The sequence below is a fragment of the Tyto alba genome, unplaced genomic scaffold (genome assembly GCF_018691265.1).
Source record: "Tyto alba isolate M040663 unplaced genomic scaffold, T.alba_DEE_v4.0 Super-Scaffold_16, whole genome shotgun sequence".
Taxonomy (NCBI): Eukaryota; Metazoa; Chordata; class Aves; order Strigiformes; family Tytonidae; genus Tyto; species Tyto alba.
Window position 1 is genome coordinate 375929 of NW_024881278.1, and position 13761 is coordinate 389689.

General features: G+C 38.9%; 1 protein-coding gene across 7 annotated transcripts in view; it reads left to right on the forward strand.

The window, feature by feature from the left end:
* Positions 1-11207, forward strand: part of SOS1 (SOS Ras/Rac guanine nucleotide exchange factor 1) — a 52976-nt gene extending 41769 nt beyond the window's left edge. For all 7 annotated transcript variants that reach the window (XM_042789306.1, XM_032994755.2, XM_042789307.1 and 4 more), the window contains 11 exons: positions 75-197; positions 745-848; positions 1990-2212; positions 2892-3011; positions 3329-3491; positions 3841-3958; positions 5319-5491; positions 6433-6549; positions 6716-6980; positions 8123-8241; positions 9619-11207. In XM_042789306.1, the coding sequence (XP_042645240.1) occupies positions 75-197; positions 745-848; positions 1990-2212; positions 2892-3011; positions 3329-3491; positions 3841-3958; positions 5319-5491; positions 6433-6549; positions 6716-6980; positions 8123-8241; positions 9619-10113 (2020 nt within the window). In that variant the 3' untranslated portion in view covers positions 10114-11207. The remainder of the gene's footprint in view (positions 1-74; positions 198-744; positions 849-1989; positions 2213-2891; positions 3012-3328; positions 3492-3840; positions 3959-5318; positions 5492-6432; positions 6550-6715; positions 6981-8122; positions 8242-9618) is intronic.
* Positions 11208-13761: the final 2554 nt, after the last annotated feature.

A 13761-nucleotide genomic window follows, 5' to 3' on the forward strand; every position in this document is an offset into this window, starting at 1 on the left:
CATTTTGGTTTAACATGCTGTGAGCAAGATTAGTGTTATAGGAGCCTAGTATTTATACCCGTCTTCTGTGCTAGATTTGAAATTCCAGAGCCTGAGCCAACAGAAGCTGATCGTATTGCCATGGAGAATGGAGACCAGCCTCTTAGTGCGGAGTTAAAAAGATTTAGGAAAGAGTACATTCAACCAGTGCAGCTACGGTGAGTTTTGCATCAATGAGCCAAGCTGACTTTAAGTCTTTTGAAGTACCATCTTTTGGATGAAGTGGCTTTTTGTGATACCAGTAGCCTTTCTTGTAGATGCTTTAGTAGAGAGTGTGCATGGGCAGTTAGCTATTTCGACCTTGCTGCTTGAAAACCTGGTGGAAATTTGAATTCATGGCATGAAAAGCCTTGGGAAAGGTTTATGCTGAGTTTTAGTCTATTCATGTGCAAAGTAGTTTCTTACACTCACCATTTTCTTTAAATACATGTTTCTGCAAGGCTGTAGAGCATAAGTGTGCCACAAAGATGTAGACAGAGAACGTTTTAGATAATGTTCTTTTTATGTACAATAGCATTATTCTGACTTCTTTAAAGTAGAAAAATGCTTATAGCTATTTGCAGGTGCAATGCAGACAGTAGAATAATTGCATTTGGTCTGCTGATTCCAGTATTCCTGTGGGACCTCACCTACTAAAAGCCATTAAATGCTTGACATGAAGATAGACTGTATTGTAGACTGCTTACTTATCCTTTTTTTCTGCAGAGTATTAAATGTATGTCGTCATTGGGTAGAACACCACTTCTATGACTTTGAAAGAGACGCTGATCTTCTTCAGCGTTTGGAGGAATTCATTGGAACAGTAAGAGGTACTTATGGTTTCTTAAGTGCTGGCGTTTATCATAAAGCATCCCTTTTCAAAGGTATTGTATGGGATCACTTTTCCTTTCAGTGAGCAGATACAGAAAAACAGGACTGACTGCTTATTAAATACTTCACAAAGAACATAAAATAAACGTTAATTTAAAAAAAAATAACCCCAGTATTATTCAGAGTCTGGCCTCTGTTTAGAAGAAATAATGTTATTTACATCCTGATAAGTAAGTATGGGTTTTCTTCTAAAGGGACTGAAATAATGTGAAATAGTAACAACTGAGTAATGATCAGGAGAGAATAATTGCTTTGATTGTCCTCTTAAACTATACACAGGGGTAATTTTTGTGAAAGTTTGATGGTGGAAACCACTATTTCTTTGAATCAAGGGTTTTCCAGCTGTTTCACAATGCATATTAGACCTGGAGGACACCTTCCAGCTGTGATTGTACAGATCTTTCCTGTTCCATTGTAAGAAAAACTGAGACAGCTACAGGAGTAGTTTGTAGGAAAATATTATGTTAGAGAAGTGTTTAATGATTAAGCAATTAAAAAGAGGGGGAGAATGACCCAGCTAGTTTAATGTGGATTACTGGTAAATTTTCTTTGGACTTGCCATCTCATGCCTGAAGTTCTTATGGTGTGGAGCTGAACAGGCATTTGGCCTTTGGATTTTATTCTGAACTTTGATGCTAAATTCAGTAGAGGGAGAAGCTTCTCCCTGTTTGTTGTTTTGCCCTTATGTGTTATCTGAGTTAAGGATGTACTCTTGCCCAAAGTATAAACTTCAGGGTGTTTACAGAAGTGCATTTTGGGCAAAAGAAGGTTAGTTCCCATAAACTCATAAAGCCAGAAAAGGAAGGAAAACGCCTGATTTGGACCAGGAGCCTAATTTGTGTGTTCTGAATCGTGCTTGGGCAAACTTGGTATGCTCAGCACTTCTGTTGAGGAATTCTTTATATGTTCAAATGCTTTGAGACTTCTGTGAAAACACCATTTACGCACTTCCAAAGATTATATGGTTGCTTTAATTTAGCAGGTTTTGGGTTTAAATCCCAAAATTTCTAAATTATTCTGACCTCTTTGAGAAAACAGTATTTAGAGTAACTAAACAGTAATTTTCTTTCTGTGTGCCAGGCAAAGCAATGAAGAAGTGGGTTGAATCTATCACAAAGATAATCAACCGGAAAAAGCAGGCACAAGCCATTGGGCCGAGTCACAACATTACTTTTGAGAGCCCACCTCCAGCGATTGAATGGCACATAAGCAAACCAGGACACACAGAGACTTTTGACTTGCTTACTTTGCATCCAATAGAAATTGCTCGACAGCTCACTTTACTTGAGTCAGATTTTTACAGGTAACTTTCCCCCATTGAAAAACACATGACATAAACCAAAATATTCTCCAGCATGAAATTGTTTCTGCGGGCCCCTGCTGTGAAGCCCCACGGTAGGTCAAGGAACTTTACCAATGCTGTATATTAATTGCTATTCTTTCAGAAAAAAATTCTAAAAACTAGTGTTTGTCTTATCCTCCCCAAGATAACGTGCAGTACGTATGACTGATACACACTGTTAATTGCGTTGTGCTGCAGGTTTTTCTTGATATTTTTGGAGTAGATCAACCTTTGAGAAGTACAAACATTAATTAAATCCGTTTTTTTCATATCCTAGTTTGTGAAGCAAATTACGGACCAGGTCACATCTCACCAGCTGTTTGTGAGAGGTTGTTCAGGCATTGGAAGCTCTGATTTTATTATGGTGAATGAGATGTAGACTTCATTCTTAATTTAAATGAACAGAGGTGGTTAATAGTCACATAAATTAAGAAATATTTACACATTAAAAAAGAAGTGTGGAAATTCCTGTCACATAGTCATGTGGAGAGCCCTAACATTGTAGAAGAGAAGTGATACCTTAAGAATTTATTTCCAAATATTAATTCCAAATTTACTGGAAATAAAGAGGTTTTGAGAAAACAGTATCTTCTTTCTTGCTTTTAATTACATGTTTTGATTCATGCATCTGCTTTCCTAGAGCTGTGCAGCCATCTGAACTAGTTGGAAGTGTGTGGACAAAGGAAGATAAAGAAATTAATTCTCCCAACCTTCTCAAAATGATAAGGCATACTACTAACCTCACTTTGTGGTTTGAAAAGTAAGTGACATTCCTGAATCTGCACCTACTCCATTTCTGGACCTTTACAGTCTGATCAGAAGTATACTGTAAAATTCTGTTCTGGGAGAATTCCAGTCCTAAGTCATGTTTAGATGCTACAACTGGTCCCTGTGAGAATTTTAGTATAATGGTTTCAGATTTTTATTCTTAGAATATTTTCAAATGTTTATTCTCTCAACATTTTCAAAACTGTATCAAGTAATTTGATGTTTTCATGTTTGTGTAACAACTTAATATATGATTTTGGAAAACTCATCAACACTTTAAGAAAAAATCAAATGTTCTTGTGTATTTAGATGCATCGTAGAAACAGAAAACCTAGAAGAAAGAGTAATTGTAGTGAGCCGGATAATTGAGATCCTGCAAGTTTTTCAAGAGCTAAACAACTTTAATGGTGTCCTTGAGATTGTCAGTGCTATGAACTCTGCAGCAGTGTATAGGTTGGATCACACATTTGAGGTACTGTTTTCTATTTTTGGCATGGAAGTGCACCTTAACTACACTAAAAGCCTGTCTTTTCAGTAAGCTTGTCCTTCAAAGAAGGAGCAAGGAAGGTAAATCCCCCAACAAATTAATCAACTGGGGTGTCGTAGAGAGGGTTGGGGTTTTTTTTTCTTGGTTTCAGAAGCCAGAAATCAATCCTCACTTCAGAAAGTCAGAAAAAAGGTAGCAAGATCCTAAGATGGTGGGGCGCTGTCCTCATGGTCACTGACTTAAATATCAGTAGGAGACCATTACTCTCAGAATTGTTGCTGGGCTACACATTTACCCTGTCTTTCCAAACGACCTGTTTCATCTATATTTTTAGCAAATTCCAAGTCGCCAAAAGAAGATTTTAGAAGAAGCTTATGAGCTGAGTGAGGATCATTATAAGAAATACTTGGCAAAACTCAGGTCCATTAATCCTCCTTGTGTGCCTTTTTTTGGTAAGTACATTTGATTTAAATGAGCTGTATCATGTATAAACATTTGGAAATTATTGAGCTAGGGCACTAAACAGAGTATGAACAATAATGAGAAGTTAGTTTTAACAGGACAGTTGGTTTGAATTTCAGGTGCCCAGACATTATTCACATACATGTGTACTAAAAATTCAAGTGCCTACTAATTACAGATGTTATTTGCAGTAAAAATAAGTATGTCTATGATACTGTATTTACATATTTACTCATTTTAACTTTGAAAGTGGTTTGAACTGTGTTGTGACCATAAATGCCTTAAATGGAAGGCAGTCACGTTAGAAATATTATTAACATTGACCAGTAGAGAAAGGAGGACCCCCTTTCCCCGTCAAAAATTCCAAGAAATAAAGCTAGTGTTTTAATTTTTATAGCTTCTTATAACTAGAGTCTTATTTCTATTAAAAAATCTTCTGTATATAAAAACAGAGTTTGGGAGGAAAGGCTGCTCTTTATCATCAGACTTAACAGTTCTTTCAGGTAGATTGTTTGGAATTTCTGATGAAATTGTGAAGCAAATTTTAAAGTTAAGTACCTGGCATTCCTGTTCTTTAGCAAGCTGCTTGGACGTTTGCTGCAGATCAGTTCCAACTTTGGACATTACACTTGTCCAGCATAGGTTTCAGGCCAAAACTGAAAGAAAATAGTGTTGATGGCTTTTTTGGCCTTTTACAGTTTGGGGAAATACATACTCCAGAGCTCTGCAAAAAAATAGAAGAACACCTAAGAAACCTTCTGTCCTGCTTCAGAGATGAGTAGAGGTTAGAGGGATCCACATGTGAATAGCTTCAGTTACTTCTCTCAAGTTATACTTAGAAGATTCATAATGACAGTTCCAGTTATATTCTCTCTAGGCTTGAGAGCACTCTTTTCTTCCTAATCTTCGAATGATTTGATGCAATTATGAAGCCAGGAATGGAGAGTGGAACAGAAGAATAAAACCTGAAAATAATTTTTTGGTGCTTAGCTGGGGTCTCTAATGGAGCTGAGTTGAGGCAGAAGAGTTGAGAGAAAGCATTTGAGTTCACTATACTCTTGTCTTGCAAACTGCTAGTAGTGCTCAGTTGTATGAGCTTCCTAAACAATGGAAAGATGCATAGACTTTGAGATTTTGATGGAAAAAAGGCAGATTTCTGGAAAAGGCATATTAAAATTGTTGCCCTTAATTGAAAATCAGGTGTGATTCTCCTATTGACCCTAACAGAAATTTTTTCTAAATAATTACAGTGCACAAAATATATTCTTTAAGAAGTCCTTGTATTCCAGTCATGTGACTTCCTCCTTGTTTTGTACTATATGTTGAGATACTCTTCTGTGTGCTCTTTAGGGATTTACTTAACTAATATTTTGAAAACAGAAGAAGGCAACCCTGAATTTCTAAAGCGACATGGAAAAGAACTTATAAACTTCAGCAAGAGAAGAAAGGTAGCTGAAATAACAGGAGAGATACAGCAGTACCAGAACCAGCCATATTGTTTAAGAGTGGAATTTGACATCAGGGTATGTGGCATTATTTCCTTGAGTCCATGCACTAAGCTACTTTGGCGGTGACTGTCAACTGATAGACCATAAGGATAGACTCAATTCACACAGATTCAATCAGGCTGAATCAGAGATGAGCAGAAGGCCTGTCATAAAATCTCTCTCAGGTCTTACTGTAAGAAAGGGCAGAAAGCTCAATGCTTGCAGTTTGGTGGGGTTTGGGCGGGGATTTTTTTCCACCAGCTATTGGGATGTTGGTAGATAGGTCTTCTTACTGATCAGTCTTAAACAGGAACAGAAACTACCAGATTCTCACTGTCCTTCACTCAGTTGCATTTATTTGTCCAGTGACCCCAGCTGTCTTTTTCTTTCTGTGTTACACTGCCTTTATGTTTCCAGGTTTGCCTGATAGTACTGTGTTTACATCATGTGTTGGTGATGGTGATGCTCACGTTCTTATTTCTCCTGGGATTTGTTCTTCTCGGTCTATGGTGTTCTCTAAGCAGTCCTCTCTGTTTGCTTTCAGGTTTTTTTTTTTTTGTATCTTTTGATCTGTATACTTTCAGAGTGTCGTAGGATAGATTCTGCAAGATTTTATTCTATTATTTGTTCTCCTCAGAGTTTGACAGAATGCATTGTGAGATCAGTCTTCCGTGCATCACTGGAAAGATGGACTAAATAGAGCTGCTTCTGGAAGGTGCTTGAGCTAACTTGGTCTGATTTTTAGCACTGCAGAAAGTATTTAGGGTACTTGCATAGTTGGTTTTCAAGCCAAGCGTAGCAGTAGCAATGTCCAGCAACAAACAGATTTAATAACTTAAAAAGATATCATTACTTCTGACTCCAGCATTTTCTCTCTTCTCTGAAACAGTTGGGATCATTTCTGCAGTAGAAACAAATAGTACTAGGCCACTAAGAAGTAGCTTAGCTGACAAGTTTTCTTCCTTCTTGTATTCCAGAGATTTTTTGAAAACCTGAATCCAATGGGAAACAGCATGGAGACAGAATTTACAGATTATCTGTTCAACAAGTCACTAGAGATAGAACCACGAAATGCCAAGCCTCCACCAAGATTTGTTAGTATTCAATTTTTTTTTTTTTTTTTTCCAAAAATGCCTATATTTGTCTTTCACAGGTCGCAGAAGTCATTTTAGATCTCTAACTTCATAAATCTAAAGCTATGTTTAGGTGATCTTGTGGCCTTTTGATTTTGTTTGATACTATCTTTTTTTGTAATTTCAGCCCAAAAAATACAGCTATCCTCTCAAGTCCCCAGGTGTTCGTCCCTCTAATCCAAGGCCAGGTACCATGAGACATCCTACACCCCTGCAACAGGAGCCAAGAAAAATTAGTTACAGCCGCATCCCAGAGAGCGAGACTGAAACTACAGCATCTGCACCAAACTCTCCCCGAACACCTCTGACCCCTCCTCCAGCTTCTGCTACTTCAAGTACTACAGATGCCTGCAGTGTGTTTGACTCAGATCCTTCAAGTCCTTTTCATGCAAGTAGGTGCTCATAGTCTACCAAGAATGTGCATATTGAATTTTACTGTGTCAAACAGGTGAAATCATGTTTAGTCTTCTAAAGTGGCCATAGAAATAGTTGCTTTTGTCTCCTTGCAGCAGTAAAAACTTTCAGTGTGTTTTATTCTTTTTCTCAGATAAGTTTTTATTGGGTTGATAAACTCAACAGAATTAGGCGTGTTACATAGAAAGTATTACATGTCTCTGGAGAAACTGTCAAAACAGAAGGCAGAAATAAATCTCTGCTGCCCATATGTCCCAAACAAACATTTGTGGGATTTGCTGCCATATATCCCTCTCTCTCTCTATATATATATATATATATATATATATATATATATATGTATATCTGTGGTGAATGTATTTGGTGAGTATCTGGTTTTGATAGTGAACAATGAGAATAAAAATAAATGTCTTGTGGGTGCTTTATTCTGCTGTCTGCCGTTCTGAAGTGGTTTCAGTGCACATGGATGGTTTTCCTACAGAATTTAAAATCAGTATTTCTCTGCTTTAAATCCATCAGGACCTATCCACACCTGTTTTTCTTCTGTCTTCTTCAACATACAAGGAAGCTCGTATTTTATGGTACGCTTCCAGTAATTAATAGTGGACATAGCCTCCTTTCATGTATGAGGGCTTTCAAGGAAGTACAAGGTTAGTCCTGTGTTCAGCTGGTTGCTGCAAGGAGGTGAAACAAACTGCTAAAAAGAGAAGTTGCTTAAGAGAGCAGTGACACTGCTGAGTGTCCAAGCCAAATCTCTGGAATTCCTCTTCAGAAGAAGATACTTCTTCATTGTTGGGTCGGCTCATCGGCTGCTGGTTCAGGATATTGTTTTAGTGCTGTTGTGATACAAGAACAACTTTGTGGTGTTGTTTTGGTCTCAAGGATTACTTAACAACGTGCAGGAACTAATGGCAACAGAGATGACTGCAGCTCAGAAAAGCAGTTTGGAAGCTGCAAGTTAGAGGGTTATTTTGTTGTCTTCCTTTAACACCTTCTTGGTTCATGCTTCTTTTTATGAGCAATTACTTTGTTATTTATGACACGTTTATTTCCTTTATTGCTGCCAATATACAGAGTCAAAGAAAAGTTCATCATTATCAGGATTTTTTTTGTCTGCTAGGATCTGCTTCTGTGTCATCCATAAACTTCACCAAAAATTCAGATGAGGCTCATGTCCCTCCTCCAGTTCCTCCACGAAGAAGACCAGAGTCTGCCCCAGCTGAATCCTCCCCATCAAAGGTAAGTAAGGAGAAAAAAGGATATATTTTGTGGAAGCAGGGGCCAGGATATGGTAGAAAAGTAACTCTTAAAGATAGTGCATGTATTTTTAAAGAACAGTATGTGAAAGAGTAAGCAGCTGTGTATTTCAAGCCTTCACAGCTCTGCCTCATTATGTCCTGATCCCAAAATAATGAAAATTAACAGACAGGACTTAAATTTAGGGTTAGAAATGTCTCATCTGCTGATCAGCTATGCTCAGGCCCTCACATTGCCGGTGAGAACTTGAGGCTTCAGGCAGCTGTTTCTATCTGCGATAACTGTCCCAGGGTATCATTTTGAGGTGTATGCGTGGGAGGTAAATAACTGAAGAATAGTAATGTTGGAAAGTGATGTACACCTCAGTCCTCTGATAAGATTCATCAGAATATTTGATCCTGATGTTGTAGTGCTCAGTGCTTACTTTGCCTTCTTGATTACCTGTCCTGTCTGCTTGCCTGAATGAGCCATTGCTACATTTTCCTTTTACATTTGTCTGGCATTTAGGATCTGATCCAGCCTTTGTTGCAGACAGTGTCAAATGTCTCTTGATTTCAGTGGGAGTTGGTTTATGACTTCACAGATTTGGGTGGATTTGAAAATTCCACTCAAAATTATTTTGGAGCATGTATGTCTTTTGAAGAGGGCTGATATATGGCTCTTCGGCAAGTTGTTTTCAGACAACGGGTGACTGCTGTCAGCCAGCAGAGTTTAAAACATCACATTCCTACCAACATGTAATTGAAAGCATCATATACATGATAGGGTGTTGGAAACCAAGTGCCCTGTCACTGTGGTCTGCAGCTTGGAAACTGTTCACTTCAATAATTCTGACTACTTAATTCCATCTTCTGAGCATAGTTTGGTTTTTTTCCCTGTTCACCATCATCTGCCTCTCCTTTTTCCTCACTTTCTTGGAGAAATATCTGGTGTTATTACCCACCCCAAATGCTTGTTACTGGGGAGGTGGTGGAAGATATCCAGACCTACCCAGCAAGCAGACCTGGAACTAGCATGAAAATTATTGCTTTGACCTTTCTTTGCCTTCCCTTCGTCCCTCTCTGTGCATCTTCATTCCTTCAATCCCTGGCTTTTAATTCATGTACTGATATACTTCTACTTTCCCCCTGCCCGTCTAGTCTCTGTCTTTTCTTTCTACATCACTCTGAGAAACATGTTTTTCAAGCACTGCTGCTTCCTTACTTCCTTTCATTCTGTACCTTCTTGCTGTGCCTCCTCTTTAACTAAATAAGTGTAATCCGCAGGGTGGGAGCTCGGCTTCCATTTCATAGCAGGGTCCTGCTATGCTATTTACTTCCACTCTTAAATTTTTTTGAATTAAATGTTTGTGTATCTCAGATTACTTCTGCGCACCTGGACAGCCCACCAGCAATCCCTCCTAGGCAACCAACCTCTAAAGTGTATTCACCAAGGTACTCAGTGCCTGACCGGACCTGCATCTCCGACCCCCCTGAAAGCCCTCCTGTGTTACCACCACGAGAACCTGTGCGAACTCCAGATGTTTTCTCTAGCTCACCACTACACCTCCAACCTCCACCTCTGGGGAGAAAAAGCGAACTTGGTAACACCTTTTTCCCAAACAGTCCGTCTCCGTTTACTCCCCCTCCCCCACAGACACCGTCTCCACACGTAGCACGGCGGCATCTTCCATCGCCACCTTTGATGCCGCAGGATGTGGACCTCCATTCTGTTGCTGGACCACCTGTTCCTCCACGACAAAGCACTTCTCAACATATCCCAAAACTTCCTCCAAAAACTTACAAAAGGGAGCCCACACACCCATCGATGCATCGAGACGGACCACCGTTGCTGGAGAATGCCCACTCTTCCTGAACTATCCCTTGCACTGGGAGTCGCGTTTTCCTGGTGCTATGTCTGTTGCTGGCAATGGATGCACTGAAACCTGGTGGTGCCAAGGAGTTGGGATGTGTATGCCAAACACTAAAAACTCTCCAATACATTGGAAATGCAGTGTACAGAAATTAATTTGCAAAAACAGACATTCTAGTAGAAAAACCGGTTAACTTACTGTTCTCGTTTTAGTATGCAGGACATTGTTCTAAAGTAATCGGACAACTGATTGTACCAGAAAACAGACTTGAGAGACTTCTTTGGCCAATGAGCAGAGACTGTGTTTGTGTAATGATCAATAATGTCCAGTACAGGAAGGAAAACAGTCTTGTGTCCATCAGTTCCATACAGTGGCACAGTTCTTGGATTGAAAACATTATGCACTTTTTAAAATCTCAGACAGGGAACTTTATATCCTTCTTGATTTTCCTTTTCCCTGCTTTAAAATACTTTCCTAAAATTATGAGAAGGACTGTGAGGAAGATCTGTGGTACCTAACCAAGCTAGAATTAAGGCAAAGCACTGTATTGCAGTCCTGTTTACAAGTTGTTACAATGAGTAGTAGGGGGGTACCTAGGCTTCACCAAAGAGGTACTTTATTATTATTTTCTGAAATATTATGGTGCCAGTTCAAAAATAAATTTTTGCCAGGAAGCATAATGTCTAATTATTGCTTTCTTTAGATAGAGCAGATGAAAGTCTTGCATCATTAAGGTGACGGCGGATTTTTTTTAAAAAGCAGAACTATCATCCAAAGTAAATATACTACTACGTTTAGAAGACTGTTAATCTCTGCTAGGTTATGTCACATTCTTTTTAAGGTTTACTGATAATCCATTTCATGGCTAGTAGCTATTCTTTTCCAATCATGCCATGAAAACAGTCACTTGTGAAAAGAAGCACTCACTGGTCAATTTCCATAGCTATTGTCATGTTTTACTAACAATAGATTAATCAGCATACATAGAATTGCCTTGCAGTTGCATAAATCATGTGTATATAGTGAACGTTGCATAAATATACTTGCAGATTGGTTTTAATTTAATTGAAATAAAGATACGGATTTGTTTGGCTGACATATGTTAAATTATTACATGGACAAATGTATAACTCAGTTTTTCAGTTAAGCAGTGAAGGGGATGAAGCACATGTTGTGGTACATATTTCTCCTAGTTCAGTGTTATGTATTTCAGTAATAAGAGTCTAAAGAGAAGTTGGTTTTGGCATGCGTTACAAAGTAATAATTTAGTAATATTTGAGAAACTGCGTTACTCCCAAAGTGAGTTATTATAGATTGTAGAACTTCTCACACCTCCTGTATAACACTTGTTAGAAAAATTCAAACTAATATTAATCTTTGCAGTAGCTAATAGCTTTCTGTGTCCAAAATGCACATGTACTCGCATAAGTATCATGACATGGATTATCCATAAACCTGTGTACTGCTCTTCAACTACAGACAATACTGCAACAGTAATGCATGGCAGTTGTTGAAGAAAAGAAGCTCTATAATCTCTACTGTAATATGTATGTGAAGTGTAAAGTATCTCCAGTTAATGTGGCTCATGGGTCAAAGTAAAATTCTATCACATTTCCTCTTTGGAAGAAAAATACATTTCAACATCTTGGAAAGCTGTGTCTTTAGAGATGGTGTTAGTCAAGTAATGTTGAAAATCATCTTTTTTTAATGCTTTCTGCAGTGCCATTGATCAGTGCCCCTTGACCTTTTAATGTGGTCATTACATTTGAGAAAGTGTTCCGATTTCATCAAGAACAGCAGTTTTCATTGTGATCAAATGTTGAAATTTGTCAGTTGTTTTCCTTCTTTGATGTCTTTAATAACATTGTTCTGAAACATTTTCCTAGCAAAAGAAGAAAAAGTGAGGATCTCTAAACCTTGGCTTCAGAGGAGAACATTATAAGGCATCTTTGTAAAAACCCTCAAGCTACAGAAGGCATAGTTTAGGTTAGTGGTTCTTTGGATATAAACACTGTGATAGGCATACCCTTGGTAATGTCATCTAAATTATTAGCTCATCAGTGAATTACCAGGGAAAACTCCTTAAATTTAGACTTTCTAATCTGTATCTCTTCTTCTCTATGCTCGTCTGCACTATTTTGCAGCCAAGGCAGATCAGGCAGAAGGAATGATCCAGTGGCTAGGTTGCTTAGATAGGAGAGACCTCACATGGATCCTGCTAAACAACAGATTTCTTGAATGTCAGTAGGACTGTGTTTCCCTTTGTGAAATGTAGAATACTGTTTCACATCTTTATGGTCGAGGATAAAAGTGCTTTACTGGTGAGGTACCAGGACAACAGGTGATAATGGTCACTGTGTAAGAACCTAACTGAAATGTGCTTTGGAGCCCAGCAGAATGAGTTGGTCATACAATGCACGAACCATGGTGTTGACTTGACTGCAAACAGGAAAGACAGGGTGAGAATCAACCTGTTGCATTTAGAATAGGAGTTTTGAGTACAACTGCCAAGCCACTGGTTTGTCTAATGACAGCTTTATTTGCATTAATAATTATTTAATCTGGAATTACTTCTTATTTGGACCATGTTTGCATTAGTGACAATACTTTTCACATAGAAAACAAAATAATTTTAATGATGCTATCTGTCTCCTTGGTAAAGGACCCTGGATGGTCTGGTATGGCCTGGGATAATGATGTGGCCTGGACAATGAAACATACTTCTGTGGAGGCTAGGTGAGTTGCTGTATTACTCTAGAGTGCTGATGTATGTCTAAAAGTCAGCCTAAACAACTGCAAACTGTGCAGGCAGGGTTATAGATGTCAGAAGAACTTTATAGTTACAGTACTTAAAAGTTTGTGCTGTTTCATCTCAAGGTTTCAATTTTATGTATAGTCTAGTGCAACAGTGGAGCATAACCCTGGTTTGGTTTTTGGTTTTTTTCAGAGTGTCATGGTTGTGTGTTAGCTCAGCAAAGCCCTCTGGGAATTTAGAAGTGCTAGGATTCCAAGTGCAAGGTCCTGCACCTGCATCAAGGCAACCCCTGGTATCATTACAGGCTGGGCGATGAAGGAATTGAGAGGAGCCCCGTGGAAAGGGACTTGAGGGTACTGGTGGATGAGAAGCTGGACATGAGCTGGCAATGTGTGTTCACAGCCCAGAAAGCCAAATATATCCTGGGCTGCATCAGAAGAAGCATGGCCAGAAGGTGGAGGGAGGTGTTTCCCCTCCTCTACTCCACTCTTGTGATTGTGGAATACTGTGTGCAGCTCAGGAGTCCCAGTACAAAGAAGAACACGGACCTGTTGGAGCAGGTCCAGAGGAGGTGCACAAAAATGATCAGAAGGATGGAACACCTCTACTATGAAGAAAGTCCAAGAGAGTTGGGGTTGTTCCACCTGGAGAAGAGAATGCTCTGGGGAGACCTTATTGTGGCCTTTCAGTACTTGGAGGGGGCTTATAAAAAAGATGTGGACAAACTAGTAGGGCCTGTTACAATAGGACAAGGGGTAATGGTTTTGGACTGAAAGAGGGTAGATTTAGACTAGATTAGATATAAGGAAGAAATGCTTTATAATGAGGGTGGTGAGACACTGGCACAGGTTGCCCAGAGAGGTGGTGGATGCCCCATCCCTGGAAACATTCAAGT